Source organism: Sciurus vulgaris (genome assembly GCF_902686455.1).
Source record: "Sciurus vulgaris genome assembly, chromosome: 4".
In the NCBI taxonomy this organism is placed as follows: domain Eukaryota; kingdom Metazoa; phylum Chordata; class Mammalia; order Rodentia; family Sciuridae; genus Sciurus; species Sciurus vulgaris.
In genome coordinates, this window is record NC_136464.1 from 35,609,014 (window position 1) to 35,636,618 (window position 27,605).

The 27,605-nt window shown below is 38.5% G+C and overlaps 1 protein-coding gene and 1 long non-coding RNA gene across 2 annotated transcripts; both read right to left on the minus strand.

Moving 5' to 3' along the window:
* Positions 1–1,807: 1,807 nt before the first annotated feature.
* On the minus strand, positions 1,808–27,291 carry CYP2C18 (cytochrome P450 family 2 subfamily C member 18). Its single transcript, XM_079138136.1, is given in 15 exon segments — positions 1,808–2,000; positions 2,003–2,122; positions 3,327–3,468; positions 5,637–5,824; positions 11,787–11,804; positions 11,807–11,892; positions 11,894–11,913; positions 11,915–11,926; positions 17,399–17,474; positions 17,476–17,573; positions 20,058–20,218; positions 24,115–24,264; positions 24,419–24,581; positions 25,727–26,038; positions 26,545–27,291. Coding segments are annotated over 14 exon segments (1,461 nt in total). The 5' UTR covers positions 25,895–26,038; positions 26,545–27,291; the 3' UTR covers positions 1,808–1,941.
* On the minus strand, positions 22,689–23,412 carry LOC306660063. Its single transcript, XR_013763535.1, has 2 exons — positions 23,279–23,412; positions 22,689–23,244 (listed from the first exon to the last, which is right to left on the minus strand). It is a non-coding gene; the product is annotated as an uncharacterized lncRNA (long non-coding RNA).
* Positions 27,292–27,605: the final 314 nt, after the last annotated feature.

The following is a 27,605-nucleotide window of genomic DNA, read 5'->3' on the forward strand; positions in this document are numbered from 1 at the left end:
TATGTTTTACTTCACTTTTTTATTAACACATGTAAGTTGTACGTGCCTAAAGGGTTCATTGTGATATTTTAACACTTGCATAGAATGCACTAATCAAATCCAGCCTCCCTATATCCACCCTCCCCTGTGCCACATTCTCTTGTACCACCTAGATAATATTAAGCAGTAACGTTCTAGGGAAGTAAATCTTTTTTTTTTTTTTTTTTTTTTTTTTTTTTTTTTGTGGTGCCGGGGATCGAACCCAGGGTCTTGTGCTTGCAAGGCAAGCACTTTACCAACTGAGCTATCTCCCCAGCCCGTAAATCATTTTTTAACTGTGGCAATATATGAATAAAATTTACTATTTTAATTCTTGCTATTGTACAGGTTAGTGGCGTTAAATAGATTCATATTATTAGGCAACCATTATCACTGCCTTCAGAACTCTTTTCCTCTTGCAACACCGAACTTTGAATCATTAAACAATAACTCCCCATTCTAACTTTCTGTCCTTGAAAACCACCCACACAATAACCCACAGAGACTTGTGTTCTATGCGTGTGCTTATTCCTGACAACTCATGTAAGTACAATCACAGTATTGGTCCTTCTGTGACTGGATTACTGCACAAAATAATGTCTTCAAATTTTATCCATGTCATAGCATGTGTCGGAATTTCCTCTCTTCTTAAGGCTGAATAATATTCTAAGCATGTGTATACCATACTTTATCTATTTCTTCTTCCATGGACACAGGGGATGTTTCTAACTTTCAGCTATTGTAAGTAATTCTGCTATGAATATGGAGACACAAATTTCTCTTTGATAACCTGTTTCACTTCTTTTGGGTATATTTAGAAGTGGAATTGCTGGATCCCAAGATAATATAATTTTGTGAAGATAATGCCTTGATACTTTTTTATAAGTGGCAAATTTTAATTCAATAAGTTAGTTCACTATTCCCTAGATACTTCCTATGAGCCATCTAGGCACCAGAGTCATTTGAAGTATCAAAACACTCTTCCACGGGCTGGGGTATAATTCAGCTGACAGAGCTCTTGCCTTCATGAGGGAGGCCCTAAATTTAATTTCTAGCATAAAAAAAAAAAAAAAAACATTCAAACAACAACACAAAAAGTTCTTCCTCTATTAAGTATTCTGGATCACCGTGGTAAAAGAAAACAAGAGATACTTCTGGGAAATACTAAATGTCAGCGAATTTTTAAGACATTCATATTTGGGTATGGATTGGTGAAGAGGTTTGTGGCATAAACATAGGGTATAAGTATTTTTTGATACACTGCTATTATTTCACATGAGGATGTACCCAGAAGTGAAATTGATGGCTCACATGATAATTCACTTTTAATTTTTTAGGAACCACTTGCTATACTATTTTTCACAGTGGCTATATCATTTTTCCCTCCCCACAGTATACACAAGCCTTCCAACTTCTGTATATACTCTATATATTTCGAGTTCTCCCTCTTTTTCCCTCCCTGTCTCTTATAATGCCTACCCTAATGAGTGCAAGGTGGTATCTCATAGTAGTTTTAATCTATTTTTTTTTTCATTCTGCATTATGCACAAAAACAAATTTCTGAGAACTGACTCAGCAATGACAGTATTTTTGCTCAGAACATGCAGGGAATACATGGCTCTGAGTCATCACAGACTAAGTGTTGTGCAGTTTTACTATGATGACATTTTAGTGACTCAGCTTTAGGTAAGTATTAGCACCTGTGTTGGTTGAGGCAAGAGTTACAGAGTACAAGGAATAGCAAATATATCTATGCAATAATCCAGGACCCTCTCCTTAACCAAGGTTGCACTGGTTCAGGAGGGGATGGGGTTGTGAGAGGCAGGTGAGAGAGGGTATCCCTGAGAGTGAGAGGGCCTTGGACGATGCCTCCAAGGAGGAGAAGTGGCAGGTGACAGCACAGCAGCAGCCAGTAGCCCTTCTTCAGGCAGGAATGAAGCAGAGCTGGTATGAAGGTGGCACCCGGCCAAACGCATTGGCAATGGGGTGGTGTCGATGTCCTTGGGATCAACCACAGGTTTCAGCTTAAAATTCTGTAAGATGGTGGTCAGGAACAAAAACAGCTCCATGCGGGCCAGGCCCTCTCCCACACACATGCGTTTTCCTGAGGACGACAAACACAGAGTTTTCTCTCCTTGAACGTTAGGTTCTGAAATGTTATAAAGAATATGCAGTAACTACACAATGAATGATCAGTTATATAAGTGGGTTGAAGACACAACGGCAGGCGAGACAGCTGCACAGAAGACTGGACACAGCTGCTATCCACTTTGATCTCATTTTATCAGGCACCCTGTGCTAGCCAGGTTTTTGCTCTAATACTTCTTCAGGACCTATGTCCCGTCATTTCTCTTTATAATGCTTGCTTAGAGGTTGCTAGACTCTCACCCTCTACGTTTTCTCATCATAGTCATGCTTCCACAGGAGGAAGTCTCACCTCAAATCTATTTGGTTTTTGTTTTTTATCCAGCCAATATACGAGTGACTTAAAAGAAGGGTTCCTTCCTTAACATCTTAATATGGACAGTGCCAGGCCCAACATAGGCATCAAAATCTGTTACAACAAATGAAGTTGACGCCATGTCTATAGTCTCAACACACACGTTTAACAATGAGAATACCCAAATGCAAGATCATGAGTCGAGGAAGAGGAAGGTACTCTGGAATCACTGCAGACTCTCCTTCCACGTTCCCCAGGTTTTGTTCAGCCTGCATTTAGCTGGTATGTTCTGACTCCCTAGATCTATACAAAACATTCTCTCCTAGACTCCATTGCTTCCCCAAAGTGCCCTGTCTTCTCTGCCCTGCTCCCCAGCTCCTACAAGCCAACTCAACCCTTCTTTCCCTTGTTTCCCTCTGCCTCCCCAGAAATCTATGCTTCCCTCTCTCATAGCACTGGTCCTACTAGATAAAATGATGTTTCTTCATCTGTTTCCTAACTCAGGAGTGAGACTCGTAAGAGCCCATTATGTGTGCTAGGATACTTGGCATCTAAGAGTGACACTCTTAGAAGTTTCAGTTGAGTTTATTGATATATCCAGAAGCACAATTCAACCAACCTATACTACAACTTTCTCAATTTGAAAAATATGAGTCAGACACTCCATAAAGCCCCACTCAATGGGGCCAGTAGTGAGGATGGATCATAAATAAGGGAAAGTGCAATGGTATTGAAGGGGAGCTCCAATTTGCTGATGTACAAAGAGCTAATCTACCAGCTCCAGAGGAGGCACCCATGTAAGTTGCACATGATCCTAAAAAAGTTATCTTGTTCCCCAAAATTACAAATGGAAATGGATTTTTATCACCTGTTGAGAAAGGCAGGAAGTAGTCACTTTTCTTAAAGTTGCCACTGCCATCCAGAAAGTGACCAGGGTCGAACACCTCGGGATTAGGGAATTCCTTATTGTCATGAAGCACGGAAGTCAGCGATGTTATTATTGTTGTTCCCTGGAAACAATAGGGAGATGAAATTAGTTATAAAGAAGTCGAATGGAAAGAAATGATAGATAGAATTCACCTGATCTATATATATTTAAGGAAACTCAGGTTCAAAGAAAAGCAGTGACATTTCCAGAAAGACAAACCAGGGAGGAGTTTCAGGTCAAGAGCAATAATTTTGTGAAAGCGTCCTCCATTAGCAGTTGAAGGACTGAGTACCTGGAAATATGGACACAGACCTTCTGAATTCTCTCTGCTTAGCACCAAACTGGGACCTTGGTGTCTGTCCCCCACCTGCTGCTCTGTTTCATTACTTCAGTTTTCACATATCTCATATGTGGTTTATGGTTTAAAATAGAATTCAGTGCTTACTTGAAAGTCAGGAGTATTTAGAATTTTTTCATTTGGATTTTTTAAATAGAGATCTGGTAAGATAGTAACAAGCACACTAACACCTATTGAGTCCTCATCATTGGAATATAATATGTTTCTTTTGATTGAACTCTTCACAGAAGAATCCCACCTTAAAAACAGCTGGGGTGAAAATTTAAAAAGTCATCATTTTGTAAAAATTCAGGTAGGATCATCACTTCAGGCAAGGATCATCAATAATGTTAAAACTGTTGGGTAAGTTATTTGGAAACGGAATATTCATGATGTCTTAAATAAGCAGAATCTTCTGGACTTCTTTTTTATTTTTATTTGTAATAACAGAACCTCAGCAATAAAGAGATCTGGCAGACATCCCCATACTAAGTGTAAATCTTAGTATTACCAATAATGGGACAAACTGAATCATGTGTCCCCAGCCAAAATCTGATGCAGTGGGACATACATAACATCACCTGTATAACGTTCTTATCCAAAACCTAACTGGCTTCTAATCACCAAGAAAACATTCACATGAAATCAGGCTGAGAAACATTTTACACCATGGATTTGACTCTTCAAAAGTGTCACTGTATGCTGATACATTGTTGATGGGACTGCAACAACTCTGGAAAGCAGTACAAAAATTCCTCAAAAAACTAAGAATGAATCCACCATATGATCCAGCTATCCCACTCCTTGGCATTTATCCTAAAGAACTAAAATCAGCATAATATAGCAATACATCAACTTCAATGTTCAATGTTTATAGCAGCACAATTCATATCGGCGAAATCATGGAATTAGCCCAGATGCCTGTCAATATATGAATGGATCAATAAACAAGGTATACATATGCAATGGAATTTTACTCAATCATAAAGAAAAATGAAATTCTGACATTTGCTGACAAATGGACAGAATTGGAGAACATGATGTAATGTGATCATTATTCTTGACCTTCAGCACCAACTTCTCTCCAGAATAAGTCAGTTGAGGTCAGAGGTGGCATTTTAGATGTCTACATCTGCTTATCAAAAACAGATAATGGCTTTTAATTGCATTTGTATCAGATTATATAGGAGGGGGTCTTGCATTAAGGACATTAAAAGGAATAAATTAAAATAAGATATTAAAAATAATAATAAATAAACTAGCAAAAAGAAGATTGGTAGAGTAGAGGAAGGAGAATGTGGGGGAGGGTGGAGGGGAGGAAAAGTTGGGAAGCATGAGGATTGAAATCAAATTCCTTGCATAGGACTGGGGTTGTGGCTCAGTGGTAGAGCACTTACCGAGCATGTGTGAGGCACTGGGTTTGATCCTCAGCACCACATATAAATAAATAAAATAAAGGTCCACTGACAACTAAAAAGGAAATTTTAGTATATATATATATTTAGAGAGAGAGAGAGAGAGAAAAAAAAAAAATTTTTAAAGCCTAAATGAACTGGGAACATAATCATATCCATAAACTGATTCAACACATCAAAAAACTGATTGACAGATTTAATGTCACCTTGATAGATAAGCAGATAATGTGTTTTGGCAAACTACAAACTCATACTTTTGATACGTATTTTAAAATGGGAACACCTAAGTGCAGCCAAAAAGTTAACAGAAAAAGTTTGGAAGACAAATCAAAACCTGTTATATAACTTTATAACCCAAACTGAGAACAGCAGTTTAATTAGCTGCCACACATGTGAGTTTTGCCTTATCCCTTCTAGCACTGGTGAAGGATCAGAACCATACTCTAAAATTGGGAACTCCAAGAGCATTGGGGTACGGCGAAAGAGAAACAAGCTTACCTTGGGGATGAAGTAGTTTCTAAATTTAACATCACAGGTCACTGCATGGGGCAGATTGGTGGGGACCAGATCAATGTATCTCTGGATCTCGTGTAACACAGCATCTGTGTAGGGCATGCGGCCCCTGTCCTGCATGCAGGGGCTGCGGTGTCTGCCAATCACATGGTTAATCTCTTCCTGGACTTTAGCTGATAAGACAAAATTAAGAAATGGCATGTTTGTCATAACAATTCAGGACTGCATGAAGCATAATGTTGTGCCAACAGCATTATAAAGCCATAAGTATATCTAGCAAATATATGTATTTACTCTTACAGGTATATATAACTCCCCTCCAACTTCGGGATTAAGACAAATCTGTAAACACATTCATAGTAGCATATAGGATAGCAATAAAAATAGGAATTATTTTAAAAACTTGAATTATATAAATATTTAGCACATTATGAACTTAAGAAATCAGTCTATGCAGAAAAAACAGAAAACATGAATTAATTTCATATCAAATTAATGAGGTTTTAAAAATTAAATTCTACTTACAAATCTGTTTGTATATGGGTCTGTAGTGTGTGTGTGTGTGTGTGTGCAACTTGCAATGGTATTCTTTATCACTCTCACATATGCCAAAGGTGCTCACTTTGAAACATCCTAGACATTTCTTCTGCAATTTATATTTGTATTTATTTGTAAATAATAACTATTTCTGTTATTTGTACTACTTTGGATGATTTCAGATACTTCCTAGTAAGAGAGATGAATGAAGACTTACATCTTCATTACCACATCATACAAAACATACAAACATGTATACAAAAAATACACACGCATTTCACTTCATTTTCCCGAGTCTATTTATATTACGATTTTATTATATCAATATTCATTTCTTACATCCATATAACATCATATTGTTCACAGTCAAGACAACTATAACTATGCTTCATCTTTTGTACATTCTTCACCTTTAAAAAATTTATTTAAATTCCTAATTTTTACATGTCAACTTAGAATTATTGCAATTGCTCATATATGTTCCAATCCTCTAGTAATAATTTTTTAATCACCAAAAAATATCATCAAATAATCCATCATGTTTCCTTTGTTCTTGGTGACTCCCTTCACACCTACAGCTTCACCTAGTCCATCCTGAAGTGGCTATTTCCTAGACCTGGTGCCCAGCACACTCCCATCTTTCTATATGGTTTTCCTGACTTCTGGAGCCTATTACTTCTTTTCACTTGATTTCAGATATTTGGATAAAGTATATCTTTTAGTATCTTTCCAAGAAAGTAAAAACATAGGAAGATGTAATATGGGACATCAAAAATTTTAAATATAAGGAGAAATGGAGTGCACATGAAGGGTTTTTTTTTTACTAATATACTATTATGATTCTTTTTGTTTACTTCTTTTATCTTTATGATTGTATTAAGTTGCTATCATTTCAAAATAGTTGGTTATAATCAAAATGTATTTTTGTAAGCCTCATGGCAGCCACAAAGCAAAAAATCTGTGATGGACAAACCCAATCTAATAAGCAAGGAAATCACTTACCCATGAATGAAGACTGTAAGAGATGAGAAAGAAAGAAGAAGGAACTAAAATAAATAAGCCAATCTCCCAAAACCAAAGGCCAAATGTTGTCCCTGATAAGAGGATGATGATATATAATGGGGGTGGGGGTTGGGAGGTGAGAGAAGAACGGGGGAACTTTAGACTACGTAGAGGGAAATGGGGGGGTATGAAGAATGGTGGAATGAGACAGACATCATTACCCTATGTACATGTATGACTACATGAATGGTATGAATCTACATCATGCACAGCCATAGAAATGAAATGATATCACAGAAATAAAAAAAATTATTAGAGATTATCATGAATAACTGTCCACCAACAAATTTGATAAACTAAAAATATTAGACAAATTCCTGGACACAAACACCTTACCAACATTAAATCTTGAAAAACTAGAAAACCTAAGCAGACCAAACAAGTAATCAGATCAAATCCACAATTAAAAAGTCCCCCATCAAAGAAAAGCTCAAGATCAGATGATTTCACTGTTAGTTCTACTGAACACTTGAAAGATGTTCAATAATTCTTAATTTATTCCAAAATATTGAAGAGGAGAGAATTCCTCCAAGCATCTTTTACCAGGCTATCATTACCCTGATACCAAAATCAGAAAAGGACACATGAAAAAAAAAAAAAAAAAAAAAAAAACTTACAGGTCAATATCCTTGATGAACAAAAAGATCTGAAAACCCTCAACAATATACTAGCAAACAGAACCCAAAGCACACCTTAAGATTATTCACAGGGCTGAGGGACATAGATCAGTTGGTAGAGGGCTTGCCTTGCAAGCCACAGGACCTGGGTTTGATCCCTAGTACTGCCAAAAAAAAAAAAGATTATTATTCACCACGATCATGATCAAGTGGGATTCAGATAAGTGAATAGGATTCAATATTTGCAAGTCAATAAATATGAAACAAAACATCAGCAGAACAAAGAACAAAAACCATATGATCATCTCAATCACCGCATAAGGAAAAGATGAACGCTTCTAAGATCTGGAACATGGCAAGAATACCCACTTTGGTCACTTTTCTTTGATACAGTACTAGGAGTCCTAGCCAGATTATTTGGACAAGAGAAATAAATAAAGGGCATCCAAATTGGAAAAAGGAAGTCTAATTGTCACTGCTTGCAGATAACAAGATATCACACACAGAAAACCCGAAGATTACACACACACAAAAAAAGAAAGTTAGAAAAAAATGAATTAAACAAGATTGTTACAAAAATCAGTAGTGGACTATATACTAAAAGTAAATTATCTGAAATAAAAATCAAGAAAGAAATCCCACTTACAATAGCTTCAAAAAATTAAATAAAATATCTAGGAATAAATTTGACCAAAAGGTGAAAGATCTATACAATAAAAACTATAAGACACTGATGAAAAGAATTAAAGAGAACGCACACACACACACACACAAAAAAAAGGAAAGATATCCTGTGTTCAAGGATTAGAAGAATCAATATTTTTTAAATGTTTAGTGCCCAAAGAAACCTACAGGTTCATTGCAATGCCTTTGCAAACACCAGAAGTGTTCTTCATAAAAACTAGAGAAAACAAGCCTAAAATTTGAATGGAAATACACACACACATACACACACACACCAAATCCCAAACAGTCAAAGTCATCTTCAGCAAACAGGAAACATTACACTACCTGAATTCAAAATAGACTACATGACTGAAGGAACCAAAGCCGCATGGTATTGGTGTAACAACGACACACAGACCAATAGAATAAGCATTTTAGAAGTAAACTCATTCATCTACAGTCCACTGATTTTTGACAAGGTGCTAAGAAAAGAACAATCACTGGAGAAAAGACAGTCTTCTCAATAATGAAAAATGGGTATTCACATGTCACAGAATGAAACTAGACCTGTATCTCTCATTAGCTACAAAATTCGACTCAAAATGGATTAAAGACTTAAATAAGAGGCCTGAAAGAAAAGAAAATATAAGGGAAATGTTTTAGAACATCAGAATTGGCAAGAATTTTTTGGACAAGACCACCAGAACAGAAAACAAAAGCAAAAATAGACAATGAGATTACATCAAACTAAAAAATTCTGCACAGCAAAGCAAATAATCACCAAAGTAAAAAAAGACTAAAGAGTAAATTTTTCATCAACTTGTAGAGTCTTGAAACTATCCTTTGTGTATGAACACAGAAGATGACAGCTGCTGTGAGATTTTAATGCCTTTCGATTCTTAATCTTTAAAGACTACTTGATTTATCTCTGAAAGTCTTGGTAATTTCTCCCTTATATGTAGTGTTCTGAAATTCCATGAGTGGATATTTTCATTACATTCCTTTTCCTGGACATGCAGTGAACATTTTCTATATGGATGGGAAAAAAAATAGAGGTCTTTCCTCTGGCACTACTAATACTCTGGAGTTTACATCTGGCTGCTGAATTTCAGAAACGCAAAGGAGATGGAGCTAAGGGCCTTGGAATTTGAGTGAATTCTTTCTTAACCCTTCTTTTCAGCCTGCACCTCATCCTTTCCCTGCCTCTTTCTGTGTCCCTGAGCACTGAACCTCTAAGGTTCCATTTTTCTCAAGAGAGTTATCCTCCTTTTGCTCTGGGGGAAAGTTACCTGGTGAAGGGAGATGAGGAAGGAACCTGGGGGAGAGCCTCCTGTTGCCTGCTTCATGCTCCCTCTACTTTCTTTGTCACTTGGCTCTTCCAAATACTGAGCACTGTGGGAATTGCAGGGACACAAATCGGCCTGTGCCATGAATCTTCTTGTGAATTAAGATTATAACTTCAGTCTCCTCCCAAAATGATTGTCACCCTCTTTGTGTTTCTGCAGTTTGCTAAAGACTTGTTGATGGTTTCCTATACATCTCTAACTTCAACAGGAGTAATTTTAGTTTTGTAATTAATTAAAAATGTAAAGGGTGTGGCTAATCTACTATGCAGAACCAGAACCTTTTAAAGGCAAATCAGTTTTTAAATAATGTTAAGTGTTCTTGCAGGGTGGTACATGCCTGTAATTCCAGCAACTTGGGATACTGAAGCAGGTGGATCTCGAGTTCAAAGCCAGCCTCAGCAACGTAGCATGGCCCTAAGCAACTTAGCAAGACCCTGTTTCTAAATGAAATATTTTTTAAAAAGGGCTTGTGGCTCAGTGGATAAGTGCCCCTGGGTTCAATCCCTGTTACCAAAAAAAAAAAGTTAAGTATTTTAAAAGAAAGAATTGACCCTAAGAAAAATTCTTACCTTGACAAATACATTTTTCTGTACTCAGAATTCTAAGGTAATAAAATTCTTTGGGGCTGAGGAGATGGCTCAGTCGGTAGAGTGCTTGCCTTGCAAGCACAGGGCCCTGGGTTCAATCCCCAGCACCCAAAAAAAAAAAAAAAAAAAAATACAAAAAATAAAATAAAATTCTTTGGGCACATCTTCTGCCTCAATAGTAAATACTTTTCTTATAACTCTAACCTTTTAAAATAATTCCAAGACTAGAAATTTTCTTAGGCTGTTTCATCATATCTCTAGAATATCTACTATGCTTAAATAAACAAAGTTTGTGTCTTCCCTGCACCAGCATTAGAATACTTTCAGAGTAAGGAAAGATCTTTAAGAATATACTACTATGATTTGATATGGTTTTTGAGGTTTCTCCCAAGTGTCATCTGCTAGAAGCTTGGCCCCAACATAGCAATGAGACATGGTGAAACCTTTAAGAGCTGGGGCCTGATGGGAGGTAATTAGGTCACAGGGTATTAAAGTGGCCTCACAGAGTGAATTACCTCCCAGGAGAATAGGTTGTTATAAGAAAGTCTAGTTCTTACCCTGAATCTCTCTTCTGCATGGACCACTCACTACCCTCATATGTGTTCATACAACTCTGATGCCATCCACCATGAAACCCTCACTAGAGCTGAGCAGATGTCAGTGCCATGGTCTCAAACCTCCAGAATGGCAAGCTAATCAACCTCTTTTCTTTATAAAGTACTCAGCATCAGCTATTTTGTTATAGCCAAAAAAAAAAAAATGGACTAACACATCATTGAAAGTGGTCAATTGCCAGGCATGGTGGTACACGCCTATAATCCCAGCAGCGCGGGAGGCTGAGGCAAGAGGATCACAGGTTTGATCCAGCCTCAGCAACTTAGCAAGACGGTAAGCAATCTAGTGAGACCCTATCTCAAAAAAGAAAATAAAAAAGGGCTAGGGATGTGGCTCAATGCCCCTGAGTTCAATCCCTGGTACAAAAAAAAAAAAAAAAAAAATGAAGAAGACGGTGCTCTATTACTCCAAAAAACCAATATATAAGTTTAGGGCCAATTCATGAATGCTTGTACGGATGCTTTACCAGAATACTTTGTCACTAAACCTAAAATTTGGATTGCCTTTGCTTCTGCTCGCCCCTTCTCTCAGTCACCTCCTATTATGAAATAGTCTTATTTTTATTCCTTCATCATATTTATACAAATTATAGCTAGTGGCACAGAAATTTCAATACTAGCGCTTCTCTCAGAGACCCAGGATGAAGACACTCTCAGCGTCTTCACATCTTCTGAAATTCACCCTGTTCACTATATGTAGTCATACCTGTGATCTCTGTATGCTCAGCAGGAGCAGAAGTCCATATCTCATAGTGGTGCTTGTTGTCTCTGTTCCTGCTCCAAACACATCAGTTACAGTTGTTAACAAGTTTCAATGTAAATTCAGACTGTTGAGTGTCCCTTTTCCTAGGAATTACACGATTATTTCATTATTTGATCATTTTCCAGCATATTATTATAATAAATCCAAATAACTCAGATTGTTCTAAAACAAGAAACTTAGACAATGCAGAATTTAGTATTAAAACTGCAATAATCACATAGGATAGCAGTGAATATAACCCACACAGAAGAAAGAGGAATGGGGAGAAACAACTCGTGTAAAAAATGTAGTAAGGAAACAGGACAAGCACCTGAGGTCCATAATGCTTAGGACTACTGCACTAGGTCTACAGTAATCAACATGAGGTTCTTGAGATGTGAGATAAATACACCATTTTGTGAAGCCATTATTAAATTGGGTTTTCTCCTGTTGTATACACATACAATTTAATTAATAGAAATGTTGATATTAAGCCAAATCTTGAAAAATGTTATAAGTCAGAGAAAAAAAAAAAAGAGTTTGCAATTAGGCAATGTAGCAGAATAAAAGGCTCCTGACTCTCCCTGTACCCACAGATGCACTAAGTAAGCATTTGTTTCTGTATCACCTGCCTGTGAGATAAACTCAGACTCAAGTGGAGTGATTCCTAACAGATAGGAAAAGCTATTGTATACTTAAGTCTGATCCCACTCCATACACTGTACCATATGATCTGGGATGAAATCCCCAACACCTGGAGGAGAGGCAGGTTTGGAACACAATTATAACACCCTAAATCAAAGGTTCCTCATGGTTTACTCTGAATTTATCAACTCTGAGAGTAGAGGAATTAGGCCTACAGGAGTCTATACAGGAGCACAAGCACTTCCAGGGGATTTATACCCAATAATTGAGGCAGATAGGAGTATAAAAGTCAAAGTTCAGAGTTTCTGTCTGGAAGAGATGCACTGGCATACTCTGCCAACTGCTGCCACTCACAGCTGAGCTGCTAACTAGCCTGCATCAGGGAACCAAACCAACAAAGAGTAGACCTCTAACAGCCTGAGAAGAGCTTGGTACTTCCTTAGTCTTCCTTCATGATGCCCCCCATGATAAAAACAAGTCTACCCATTTAGAGTGGAAGGGGTTTGTCTATGCACTGAGCACCACAACTTCTATAGCTTTCACCTAAGGGACCACCTCCTTAATCACCTAGCTCTGGCTGTGTCCTTAAATCACAGAAAACAAAGAGATGGATATACAGTAAGCCCACTTCCAGCAGCTATCTACCCAGAATCAGAGAATCATTGGAATTTGTGGTGCACGCATTTGTGGATCCTCCCCTTAGATTAGTGGAGAGAGAGCTAAAGACAAACACCCGATCACAGTTTCACTGTGAGGAGAGAGTGCATTAAGAAATAAAACCCAACTGCATGACACCCACGCGAGACTCACTTCACCTTCAAGGACACTCAGACTGAAAGTGAAGGGATGAAAAGACCATTCCAGGCAAATGAAAACCAAAAGAGAGCAGAGCGTAGCATACCTACATCAGACAAACAAACTAGGTCAAACACTAAAAAGAGACAAAGAAGGTCATTATGAAGTGATAAAGTGATTAATTCATGAAGAAGCTATGACAATTGTAAATACGTATGCACCCACCATTGGAGTATGTAAACACTTATAGCAAACATTAAGAGGTCTGAGGGAATGCATAGATTGCAACGCAAAAATAGACGGATTCCAATATCCCACTTTTCAACAATAGACAGATAATATGGATGAAAATACAGTATAAAATATTGGACTGAAACTACACTTCAGACCAAATGGACGTAATAGACATACAACTGTTCTATCCAACAATAATTCCATACTCATTCTTCTCAAGTGCACACGGAACATTCTCCCAGATAGATCATGTGTTAGGCCACAAAACTAATCTTAACAAAATTAAAAAGACTGAAATTATATCCAATTATTTCTTCAGACCACAAAGATATGAATCTAAAAATCAATAATCAGAGGAATCAAGACTATAAATCAAAAATGCATGGAAATTAGACAATATATTCCAGAACACCTATTGAGTTAAAGAAAAAATTATGAGGAAAACTAAAGACTATCCTGAAGTTGCATATAGACAGTCGTTACTGATAATGGAAACAATACATCATGGCCTATGGAACACACCAATAAGAGTTCTACGGGGAAGTTGGAGGAGGAGGAGAAGGAAGAGGAAAAGAAGAAAAAGAGGAGGATGAGGAAGAGGAGGAGAAATCTCAAATACATACTTTCAACAAAAGATGTTGGGATGACTGGATATTCACAGGTAAAAGAATGAAGCTGGAACCATACCTCACACCACAATGAAAATTTAGCTAAAAGTGAATCATGTACATAAATGTAACCGTTAAAATTGTAAAACTCTTACCAAAAAAACCCTAGAGTGAACCTTCATGGACTTTAGTTAGGTAACCGTTTCCTAGTTATGACCCAAACAATCGCAAGCAGTCAACTGGAGTTTCACGCAGAAGAAAACTTTTCTATTTCAAAAGACATTTAAAGAAATTGAAAATATGATACACAAAAATGGCAGAAAATATCTTCAAAATCCTTGTATCGGTAGAGGAATGTATATCTAGAATATATATGCCTAAGGCACTTAACAAGATCCTGGCTCAAAATAAAAAATAAAATAAAAAGGGCTAGGGATGTGGCTCAGTGGTAAGCACCCCTGGGTTCAATTTCTGGTACCAAACACACCACACAACACACACACACACACACACACACACACACACACAATGAAAGAGCACTTCACACCCTCTAGGATGACTGGAATAAAAAATACAACACCTAGGTGAGAAGGCAGGAAAACTGGAGCACCCATATACTGCAATGAGATTATAAAATGGTGGAGCCAATTTCATGCCTAAATCTTCGTCTAGGTTTTCATATTTTTAGCTCTTACATTTAGGTCTTTGCTCCTCAAATGCTAAACATAGAGCAAGCAATTCCACCATGACGTCGAATCCCTAGAAAAATGAAAACATGTATAACCAATACCTTATATACAAATATCCATAGCAGTATTATTCATAATAGACAAAGAATGGGAACAATTAAATGTCCATCAACTAATGAAAGCATTATATATAACAGATTGAGACACTGAAATATTTTTCTACCATAGAAAGGAAGGAGGTATCTGATACCTGCTATATCAATGTATCTTGAAAGGTTTATGACAAGAGAACAAAGACACTCACAAAAGACCATACACTGTGTAATTCCATTCCTATGAAGTGTACAGAAGAGCAAATCTGTAGACACAGAAGATAGAATAGTATTGCCTAAAGCTGAAGGCTTGGGGGCAAAGGAAGAGACTGCTAAACACAGGGGTTTTTTTTTTCCTCGGTAATGAACATGTTCTGAAATTGATTGTAATTGATCCACAACTCTCTGAAAAAAAGTAAAAATATTAAACTATACTTAAAATCTATACAGAGCAAGCATGTAAATGATACCTAATAAAATATTAATAAAAAATAAATAGCTATATTTTGAATACTATACTGAGCTCCAAGGAACAACACAGTTTTTAAATACAGTATTGAGGAAACAGCCTTTGTGATTGAAGTATAAGAGACCTTGGAGTTTGTAACCTGAGCTTCAGGGTGAAGCTTAATGGCATTAAGAAATTCCTCTCAATGTGTATCGAATATAAAGAACTCATCTAGGTGCATGCTTTTGGTAGGAGGTCCATACTTTTAATGAGAATTTCAAATTAATTAGACCCTGAATGAAAATGATCATCTTACGCCAGAAACAGATAAGGCAGAGAGTCAAAGTGATTTGCCGCTTCTCTTCCCCATTTTCTAGGAACTATTCCCTCTTTTTCACTCCATCTACAACAATCCAAACTCAAATTCATATACAATTTCCCAGACAATTCTCTGAAAGTCACCCTCATCAGCACTTTGATTCCTTGTCACTTTAGCACACTGACTTACTTTTTTCCCAGTGTTATAAAGTAGCAGAGTCAAATAATAGTGGCCACAGAGGATGGAGTTATTCTCTATGGTTGGTTCTTTCCAGATTCTTCTGCATCTGTCCTCTTCCAGTCAAGGAGGACTGTGTATCTATGCAAGTGTCCTTATGTGCCTCTCAGTTTCCAAATTGACCCTCATTCAGTGGACTATCATTCAAGTCCACTATCCCAGTCTTTCCCTCCTTGGTAAACCTCTCAAATGTCATAACTGTCTCACTACTGGAATTTCCCATACAGTTCCTGTTACTTGGCTCCCATCTACTTCACTAACTGAAAGGAAATCTATAATCTCTGATAATATTATATGCTGGATACCTTGAATTTCATACCTGCATTTCTATAATCCAGACATTTAATAAGCCAAAGTGTAAACAGATGAAAAATCTCATAGCTAGTCTCTAAGCTCACGGTCACCACATAGAACATTCTACAGAACTCCCAGGATAATTTTCCCTTGCATTACATTATTATCCTGGGCCCATACATACCTGTCAAATCAAAACTCTTCATGCCAACAATCAGGTTTGCAGAGTATTTAACAAACATCTTTACCTCAATTATCCTGTTCAAGTTGATTTCCAGTGGCACTCAGCGAAGGTTTCTCCTATCTCTATCTCTGCCACCACACACATCTTAACTTATTACTACCTCACTCTCCATCTAAATTCCTCCCATGCTTCTCACTGCAAATACCTGAAGATCTATATCAAACCTCGAGAAATGTAGGAAGTACACCTTGGTTGGATGTGTGGTGTCCCCCAAAAGATCATGTGTGAGATAAAGCAAGAACACATAGAGGTGAAAAGGTTTAGGGGGATGATAAGCGTAATCTAATCAAAGGCTTAATCCACTGATGTGGATTAACTAAGTGATAACTGTAGGCAGGTAGGGTGTGGGCTGGAGTAGGCAGGTCTCTGGGGGTGTGCCTTTGGTGTTTATATTTGTCCCTGGTGAGTGGAGTTCTCTCTCAGCTTTCTGGTGGCCATATCCTGAGCTGCTATTCTCCTCCACACTCTTCCCAAGATGTTCTGCCTCATCTTAGACCAAAGCAATGAAATCAGCTGTCTAGGGACTGAGACCTCTAAAAACGATGAGTTCCTAAATAAACTTTTTCTCCTTTGAATTGTTCTTGTCAGGTCTTTCTGGTCACAGTGATGAAAAAGTTGGCTAAAAACCCACCTAAGTTAAGCACTTCCTTTTTATTCTCCCATATGTGATGTGTCTGTGTTCACTTTTGCGGCTTGATATTTTGTATTTTCTACACGTTGGCATTTCCATCTTACCTGAGATGTACATTCTGTCTTTAATCAAAGAGATTATTGATGCTTAAAACAGTGCCCGTGTACTCTCAGTGTTAAATAATTCAGTTTTAAATCTTCCACGATGCTTAGTCCAGATTCACTTACATACACAATAGGTACTTAAGTGCTTATCAAGTATTTTTTGCCTGACCAGTTATATCCCCAAAAAGTAAAGAATTTATCAGTGATCCATAAAATGCAAGCAAATGACATTCTACCTGCTCCATTTTGATCAGGAAGCAATCAATGAAGTCCCGAGGATTGTTGACATCCAAAGATTCTTGGTGCTCTTTACTTTCTCCATAACATAACTTTTACATAAGCAAAATTTTTAATAATTTTGTTATGACTCCCTGGGAGATAATCAATGAGAGCAGGGAAAGTATTGTAGACCTTAAAGATTAAAAGACATTTATTAAATTAAAACCATGTAATGAAGACATAGATAAATACAATAAAAATACAAATAAAACTGGAGTGAACAAAAAAATGGTCTCCAACTTGAGCAGCGTGTTGATTGCCGTACAAAGGAATGCTCCATGCTGACAGAGAGATGGGAGTAAAACCCACCACCCTCATCAAACACGGTAAGAATGTCTGATACGTACACCAGTTTTTACAGCATTAAAACATCTCTATGTCAGTTCTCCCCATTTTTACTTGCAACTTTGAAATACAGAATGGCATGAATCGCTATATCACTCATGGGTCACATGTCAGCACAGAGGGTTAAAGACACTTGCAACCTGACACAGAGCACACAGACACTCCCTGCGATTTCTTCTACCAGCAGTAAGCCTCAAGAATAGAATCATGACTTTGTAACTGGGCTGGGTGCAAAGATACCATGAAAACCAACACAGCATTTTATAGACAAGCACATGTCACAGAGTGGTTAAATGATTCCTATAAAATCATGCAATTATCTTTTAGGCAGATTATAGGGCACACCAGCTCAACACAGGGCAATACTGTGTTGTTTGCTTATGGTCCATTCACACCACAACCCAATCATTCTGTGATCTTGACCCTGCTCACTTTCTCAACCAGGATCCCCGCTGAAGCATCAAACACCCCACTGCCCAGAGGATCCTGGCAGCAGCCGTGTCCCTAACATTCTCCACCCTGATCTTCTAAATTAGGATGTTTCTGCCTGGTGCCGAGGTCTCTAGTGCTGACTGGCAGACAAGCCTGTGGGTAACGGAAACTTTTCAACAGGAGCCCTGGGTGTCCACTGAGGGCCTGGGCACGATTTGGGGCAATCACCAAAGTGCTGCCTGGAAACAGAGGTTTTTTCGAAAAACCACCAGTCACTGGGCTTGAATTCCACCCCGAGACTCAGGCATTTGTCTTCCTTGTAAAAATGAAGGACTCATCTACCTTTCTGAGAGGTTCACACCATGATACTAGGATTTGGACAGCACTCTGGTGTCTAAGGGTTTACTTCACAGTAGGCACAGTAGACAGCCCAGCCCATCCCCCCAAAAAATTTGCCAAACATCCTGGAAATTCTGGGCAGAATCACTTTGTCAGAAATCTAGAAGACAGTCAGATGTTTCCAACAACAAAGGGGAAACCAAATGGACAAAAGGAAAATAATCTAAAAACTCAGAAAACTCTGTGGCATTGCTGCTGCTCCTCCCACCCACCTTCTCAGCTTGGCAGTGGCCTTAATGAGGACAGCCCTGTGTCCAGTGAGGGACCCGGGTTCTTGGTTCCAGAGGAACAGAGATTGTGCTTCTCTGTTCTCAACTATCAAGGACTACCTGAAGGACAGAAGCAAAGCAGGTGTGTCTCTTTCATCAAAGTCAGAATTCACTAGGGTGGAAAAGCAATGGGCAGCATCAAAAACCTCAAAATGCCCTACCTGGAAAAAAAACTTTTTAACTTAGTATGCCACTAAGCAACCCTGAGCCAGCCAGGGCAAACAAAAGAGTACAGCTAAGGCACAACAGCCTGGGAAAGAAACCTTGAGAGAGCGTATCTTTGAAAAATGAGGGCACTCGAAAGCACCCACACATTCTGATAAATTCAAACAAATTACAGACAGGCCCAGGGCAGGACATGGGCTAAGAAAAGACCTGAAGTCTTCAGTTCTGCTGAATTCTAGGCTGCTTAAGAGCAAGTGCAGGCTATAACACGGAGTGCCCAGCATAGAGCCAATCTGGAGGAAGTTCCTCCCTCCCTTCTTTCTTTCTTTCTTTCTTTTTCTTTCTTTGCTTCTTTTCACACTCTCTCTCATTTTCACTCTCTCTCTATCCCCCTCTTCTTTGTTTTCCCCTCACTCCCCTTATCTATCTCTGTCTCTCCTTCTCCTTCCCACCCCTTCTTCTTCTCACAGTCAAGGAAATCTCTATCAAAACTAACCTAACACAGCCTAGCAAGGTAGTGCAAGCCTAGAATGCCAGCTAATCAGGGGACTGAGGCAGAAGGACCTTAATGTAGCAAGATCCTGTCACAAAACGAAAAAATTGGAAAGATCCAAGAAAGTAGCTCAGTGGTACAGCACTTGGCATAAAGCTCTGGATTCAATTCCCAGGACCAAAAACTAGCTGAACTAAAGAATCAGAAACTTCAGAGATAACACATGAGAAAGAACAGAGATTTTTTTTAAGTATTTAGAAAGTCACTAAATACCTACAGTCTATGGAACACAAAAAGTAAATAACAACAAAAAAGAAAAGAAAAACAAGAGCAAGCAAAAAAATTTTTAAAACCCTAAAGAGAAGGAGAAATGTGATTTCCAGGGTTGCCAAATCAGAGTATATAAAACATCCAGTTTTCAAACATTCACTTCATAGATCAGGCCTGGAACTGTGGACTTGTCAGAGAAAAGAGCATAAATGGTTTCTCTAAAAGGTAAGCTCTAGATCTCACCTGGATCCATGGGGAGCTCATAAGTCTGAGGTTTTCATTGAATTTTTCCATCAAGTTAAGAAAATTTGGATCTTTATAATCAAAACGTTTCTGGAAAATAATGGAGCAGATCACATTGCAGGGAGCGCAACCCAGGATAAAGGTGGGATCACAGGGTGAGCCTGAAAAATTGGAAACATGAAAAAAATCATTAATATACATGTATATGCATGAGACACTTTGTCTTTGATAACAGGTAAAGATAAGTTTAGAAAATCTAAGACAATATCTACCTAAAAATTCACTTTTAGTAAAAACTTCAGCATACTAAAAATCGAAAGGTTGGTGCCACCGAAGTGGGTTCCTGCAGCAAGGAATCTGAAGACATCCTTCTCCTCCAGGACATCAAGCGCTCTGGACATTCTGACAGTTTCCCTTTAAGTTATAATGGGAATCAACACCACCATCATACAGACCCCTCCGTGGGGAGCACAGATTATGGGGAATAGGTGAAGGAACTGTATGTGGAGCCAGGAGAGGGGAAGACTAAAGAAAGAGAATAACTATAGGAAACGCAAGTATTTGATGGAGCAAATGTCCAAAGGCAAAAGCACCCACGTTATGTGAAAAGAAAAACTAATGAAAGTGAGCAAAAATTCTAAGATGGATTTTGCTTACCTAAAATAAAAGGGAAATAAGAAAAGTTCGTTTAAAATTTAAATCACAGATAGGGTAAACACAAAGGGTTACACTGATAAAGAGAGCCCTTCTATTTCTTTATTTCAATATTGAAAGGGGAGAAAAAATGTCGGGTTCTAGGAAATAGTGTCCATCATCACCAGAGCCCAGGTTTCATTTACTTGGGCAAAGCATGCCCTCTTGTGGAATTCTGAGTTATCGCTCTATGTAGCCATCAACAGAACTCTGTATGTTACACATTTTTTAATTTAACCATCATTTAGGTCAATTCCCTCATTTTATAGAAAAAGAAAAAGCAGAGGACATCTTTTCTTTTTTGGACATTTAAATGAGAGTGTTGTAATCAAAGCATCAATAAACGTTAAATATGAAAAGTCCACAAATTTAGATTATAGATATAATCAAGGGAGACTTGCACTGAAAGTGTTGACAGAATATCCACATTAGCCAAAAGACGAACTCAACAGAGATGTCCACAGGGAATGGATGCATAAAGCAATTATGGCACGTATGCACAAGAGAATCTTATTCAGTCACTAAAAAAAAAAAAAATGAAATTTTATTGTTTGCAGTAAAACAAATGAAATTGGAGGACATTGTGTTAAGTGACATAAGTCAGGCACCAAAAGACAAACATTGCACATTCTCACTCATGCATGGAAGCTAAAAAACTTGATGTCATAGAAGAGGAAAGCAGATTAGTGGCTACTGGATTATAGGAAGGGGAGGGAGGAGGGAGAATGGAGAGAAGTTGGATAATGGATACCAAAATATAGTTCAATAGGAGGATTCCAAATATAGTTCAATTCCAGTGTTCTACAGCACAGTAGGGTAACTGTAGTTAACATCAATTTATATATAATTTACAAAGCACTAGAAGAAAGAAATTCAAATTGTCCCAAAAAAAGGATAAATGTTTATGGTAATGGAAATGCTAAGTACTTTAATTTTATCATTAAAAACTATATGAAAAAGTACACTCATACATTGCTGGTGGAGCTGCAAATTAGTGCAGACACTCTGGAAAGCAGTATGGAGATTCCTCAGAAAGCTTGGAATGGAACCACCATTTGACCCAGCTATCCCACTCCTTGGCCTATACCCAAAGGACTTAAAATCAGCAACAGCCACATCAATGTTCATAGCTGCTCAATTCACCATAGCCAGATTGTGGAACCAACCTAGATGTCCTTCAACTGATGAATAGATAAAGAAACTGTGGTATATTTATACAATGTAATATTACTCAGTCATAAAGAATGATAAAATTATGGCATTTGCAGGCAAATGGATGAAATTGGAGGATATCATGCTACGTGAGATAAGCCAATCTCAAAAAACCAAAGGACAAATGATCTCGCTGATAAGCAGATGATGACACATAATGGGGGTGGGAGGGGTTAGTGTTAGGGTTAGGGTAAGGGAGGGGGGCAAGAATGGAAGAAGGAAGGACTGTATAGAGGGAAAAGAGGGGTGGGAGGGGTGGGGGAAGGGAAAAAAAAACAGAATGAATCAAACAACATTACCCTATGTAAATTTATGATTACACAAATGGTATGCCTTGACTCCATGTACAAATAGAGAAACAAAATGTATCCCATTTGTTTACAATAAAAAAAACTATATGCATGTGTCAATTTATCACATTACACCCCCAAAATATGTATAAAATATGTGGAATTATTGTGTCAATTTTTTTAAATGTGAAGAATAATAGGGAATTCAACAATAGAAGCATCTTTAGTAGTTAACTGCTCTTATGCCAGGTTCCTTGTCAGCTGAAACAACAGGACACTAAAATTTTATTTTAGCCTGGAAGATAGGGGATAATTTATAATTGTCAATTTGAGTTTTCCAGAGGCAGTAGTATGACTCACAGTGAAAATCTGACTTTCAATCTTACTTTTCACCTCCTTGAGAAGAGATCATTAATTATCAGAGTAATTCAGAATCCAAGCTGAAAACCAGATTTATTGTGACAAGTATTTCATCAATAAGTAGAATGGACAGTAATTACCATAAAACTTCTAACTCAAAATTCAATTTTTTTAAAATCCACATAGGATTTTGTTTTCATTCAAATATGGTGTGGTCAACAGATCAGACTGCCCTTGAAAAGACAATCTGCTAGTGTTCCCAAGGGAAGGGGGTCTCCACACCACCACGGGGCAGGCAGCACCCAGAAGCATCTCAGTTGGACAGGAGGCAGAAGGAGCAAAAGCAAAGCTGGGACCTTTATTGGGGTTTGCTTGGGAAGGAATGAGTGAGGCAGCGTAGGTACATGGGGTAATCTCAGGATTGACAGTTTGAATGCTCTCAATGTGCTCTGGGCAATGGGGGTGATCACTAACTGTCCCATAACTGGTCTTGGGGTGATTTAAGGCAAGAATATTGGGTTGGTGTAGCAGAATTTGATAAAGCAGGTGATCGAGGGTATGGGTTATGGATAGGTTGGTTTGCACACCAAAAGTATATGGTAGGAAAGCTGTTTGCTATCTCTTGGAATTAACTATCCCTGGTTGTGGTACTCCAAGATGTCAAACCATCAGAAAACAAAAATACTCATTACTACACAAATAAAGATAGAGAATAATACAAGGAAAGCTGAAAACAGAATCATCTTCCAATTAGGAAACTGGAATAAAGAGTTAATAATATGAGTTGAAATTCAGTTCAATAAGTCCTTGTTATAACCCAGTATTTTTGTACTTTGAAGGAATATACTAAAGTGTAAATTTTCTTAAAATATATAAAATAATGCAGTAAGTTGTAAGAAACATTAAATAACTCAAACCAACAGATTTTAAATAATCATTGGTTCACAAGAAGGAGCAGTAAAGATGCCAAGGGAGTCAAAATCACAAATCAGCACAATTACTGGTGAAAATTGGAAAGAACCCTGCAGACATGTCAGTCAGTGAGGCTGGCTGTACACATGCAGACCAATTAATCGAATGCTCATGTCAGTTATTTCATGCTCCACAAGGGTAACAGATTACTACAATCAGGACTACTTGACAAGTGTTTACCAGTGAAACATTTTAGAATAGTTAACCCACAATTACACTATAGGAAAAACATTCTTTAACCACCTGAAAAAGAAGACTCAAACCTTCTTAGTGACATAATGATTTGACAACAAAGTTGGACACAGAACAGCATTAAATGACCACACTTCCTTTATGCACCATGTGTACAAACAACAGATACACAAAGCTCCCTTGGCTCTCTGCACCACACCACCCTTCCTGCACATGAAGACTAACAACCACTACTCTGAATGAAAGATCTGGCTGCCCCCGAAGTATTTCCAGGGATGTCATTAGAGAAGAGAGCAGTGTGATATGGTCAATGATACAGAACAAAGAATACCACCCACCATTGGTCTTCCTCAACTCCTCCACAAGGCAGCGGGCTTCCTCTTGAACACGATCCTCAATGCTCCTCTTCCCCATCCCAAAATTCCGCAGGGTCACCAGCGAGAAGCGACGAAGTTCCTTCCATCTCTTTCCATTGCTGAAGAGGATTCCTACCAGAATGGGAAACAAAAACTAGAAGGGAAATCCCAGGTAAGGAGGAGGAAACTGACGCGGGGCCAAAATCTGCCTGGGGAGCAAGTCAAGCCTCATCCCCAGGACCACTGCCCAACACACTCATGCACACTCGTGCACTGGCACACTTACCAAGGCCTCGGTTAACTTTTTCAGAGACTGGGAAACTGCCTCTTCCAGAAAACTCCTCTCCTAGATCAACCAGGGCTTCCTTCACTGCATCATATCCATGCAACACCACAGAAGGCTTCAAGCCCAAATACAGAGTGAACACAGGGCCATAGACTTTTGACAACTGGAAATGGAAAGTAGATGCAAAGAGCAACAAAAGAAATCAGTATTGGGTCTACACATTGTTCATGATTCAGACCAATATCATCACACTGTTGATATTTTTATTCTGTCAATTACAACTTCAAATATTTCTGGACTTCAAGTATAATAAAATGGTGATTGTTATAGCTTCTACATAAACAATGACTCCCATTTGCTAGGAAACTGCCAGGGAAATTACTACACAGATTGTCAGAAATGACTCAACATTTTGGGGTAAGTTTATTTATTCTGTCATAAAGAGACTGAGGTTCAAAAATTCAAATTCATTTCAGTTTCCCACAGCTAACAAATAGAAGACCCAAATTTGAATCCTGGCTTAGTTGATCTCTTCTACCTGGGCAATTTCACAGTACTCAATGTCCACATTTGGACCAATATCCAGCTGCTATAGGACACAGCTTCAGGATCTCCTGCTAAGCTCTTCCCTGGGGGATAGGACTCAAGAACCCTGTGATAAGTAAGAGAAATCTCCAGTTGTAAACATCTCCCCAGATGATTCGAATGCACACACCAGTTTGAAATCCACCAGTATTATTATCTCAGAGTGGGCACAAGAGAGAAATATCAGGTCATGCAGCATCCCATGAAAGGACAATTCCTTCCATGCTGTACATTCATAGGTCACAGACAGAACCAAAGCATTCTGATGCTACTCACTTATCCCTCTCTAATTATTTCTCTCATTCACGTTTACTTATTGTAGACCCATAGTATTTCCTTGACATCACACATAATTTGCTTCTCTGGAGAAGTTTAACTATTATGATATCTAAACAAAATACACAACATGTACAGCAGATGACTTTTTAAATAAAATCTTTAATCTCAAAACTGCCATTACCATTTACTTCAGACAAAAAGTCATAGCAAAAGATGTGAAACCAAGAAAGGTAGCACCGCTTTATCATTTTGAGTCCACCTATAACTTAAATATTACTCTCCTAGGAAATCACATGATATCATTCCACTATTTCTGACAATGACACACCAAAAATAATAACTCACAGGGAATATATGCTTTACAATAAAATAATGTGCCTCCAACAATCAATTTTATTTAAAAGCAGGAAATAATTATTCATATTATTCAAAAAACATACTTACGTTGGTTAAAGATTTGCTGATGTCCTTAACATCTATCTGCAGGATATTTCCAATAATTGGGAGAGGAGTGGGACCAGGTGGGAGATTCCCCCTCCCAGATCTCTGTCTCCAAACTGAGAGGAGAAGCAGGCAGGAGAGCCCAATGACCAGGGCCACAACTAGAGCCATTGAAATCCTCTCTTCTTAGCACAGCTGCAAGCTCGCAATGCAAAGCTCTTATTATACTCCCTGCAGATTCAATATGTGACTCTTTGATACAGTGACCAATCAGCTACATGCACCTTAATCTCCTTCTGAATGGACTCTGGCCAACTGAAAAACATGAAAATAAGACGTTCTTATTCTTACTCTCCTTTCCACAGCCCCACCCTGAAGATTCTGGTGTAACTAGTCTGAGGTGAGGCCCTGGTATTGTTCAGTTTTTGAAACACCCCAGGCGACTCCAATGTGCTGTCAGAATTGAGAACAAATGAAGTAAAGTATTTGATCAAAAAATTGTTCATTCTGGATTCTTAGACTGATGAACATTTGGGAATGTATGACATTGGGGCAATCCATGTGTTTTAGCCCTTATACATAAAATAATGTTTCTCCAGTAATGCCTCTCAAACACTAGAATATTTTCCTTGAAAATGAAAGTCTTTTGAAATATTCTAGGGTACTGTGCTAACATGCCTAACGTGAAGTAGTTACCACACATCTTGAATAACCAACACTCAGCAAGTAGCTAAGTGAATATACACACCTTCCCTTTCCTTTTTTTTCCCCCTCCCCACCACCCACCTCCCTTCCCAGCCAGCAATATTCATGCTATTCACCATTAAAACACCCTGTAAAGCACCTGAAGGCAGAGATTATAATTTTTTTTTTTCAAATGAGGAAAGGAGACTCCGAGAGAACAAGAAAGAGACCCCTCAGTGTCACACAGCTCAAAGGTGGTGGAATTGGGGTTGGAATGAGCTCTTCTGATGCCGCCAGTTTGGATACGCAATAGCTTCGCCACAGCTGCCTGGAGAACAATTTTTGCAAAACGAACAAAACCCAAACAATTTTAGTTATTGCGAATGTCCAACACACTGGTTGCTCACAAAACATCAAGGTCAAATGTTCTCTGGACACCAAATAAAAAACAGGAAAGAACTCAAAATTGGAGTCTCTCCCTTTTCTTCACCGCAGAAGTGAAAACTTGCTCCGCTAACTCAAGATGCAAGTCTGGGGCTCACTCACGTCCTTCCCTTTCTCCCCAGGGGAAGGAAGGTCTCTGCGCCGTGCTGCCCGGGGCTGGAGAGGAAAAGCAAAACTGTCCTTCCTGCCCTTTCCAATGCGACTTTTCTTGTCATCCTGCCATACTCAGCTGCTGTGGTCCCTCACGTGGTTTCCTTAGCTCTCGGGAAGTGGTTTTCGAGTGTGGATGGAAGTTGGATTTGGAGTTTCTCTCGGGACCCGCGCTGAGTGGCGGAAGAGCACCATTCCACCATCTTTCTCCGCCCTCTCCGGGGAGAGCCAGTCTCGGAGAACGTACTGTGGCCTACTGCCACAGCGGCTGCTCCAGTTGCTTTTCTGGCCTGTCTTTGTGGGAATGAAGAAATAAAGTCATGCGCGGCAAGCAAGGGAGATCATAGACAGAACGACAGGCAGGTGTTTTGGTGAAGAACAGGACCCACTGCACAGAAGGGCCACAATGCACCGTGAGGCTCCAAATATCTCTGGAATGATGTGCATCACTAGATCACTAAAGGCAATGCATTACAAAGACATGTTTGCAAAGACATCGTGTACTTGTTGTGAATTGATTACAACAGTTATTTCTATTTTAAAATTCATTTTTAATGTATATACTTGCCAAGCAGGAGGCACACGCCTGTAATCCCACTGGCTC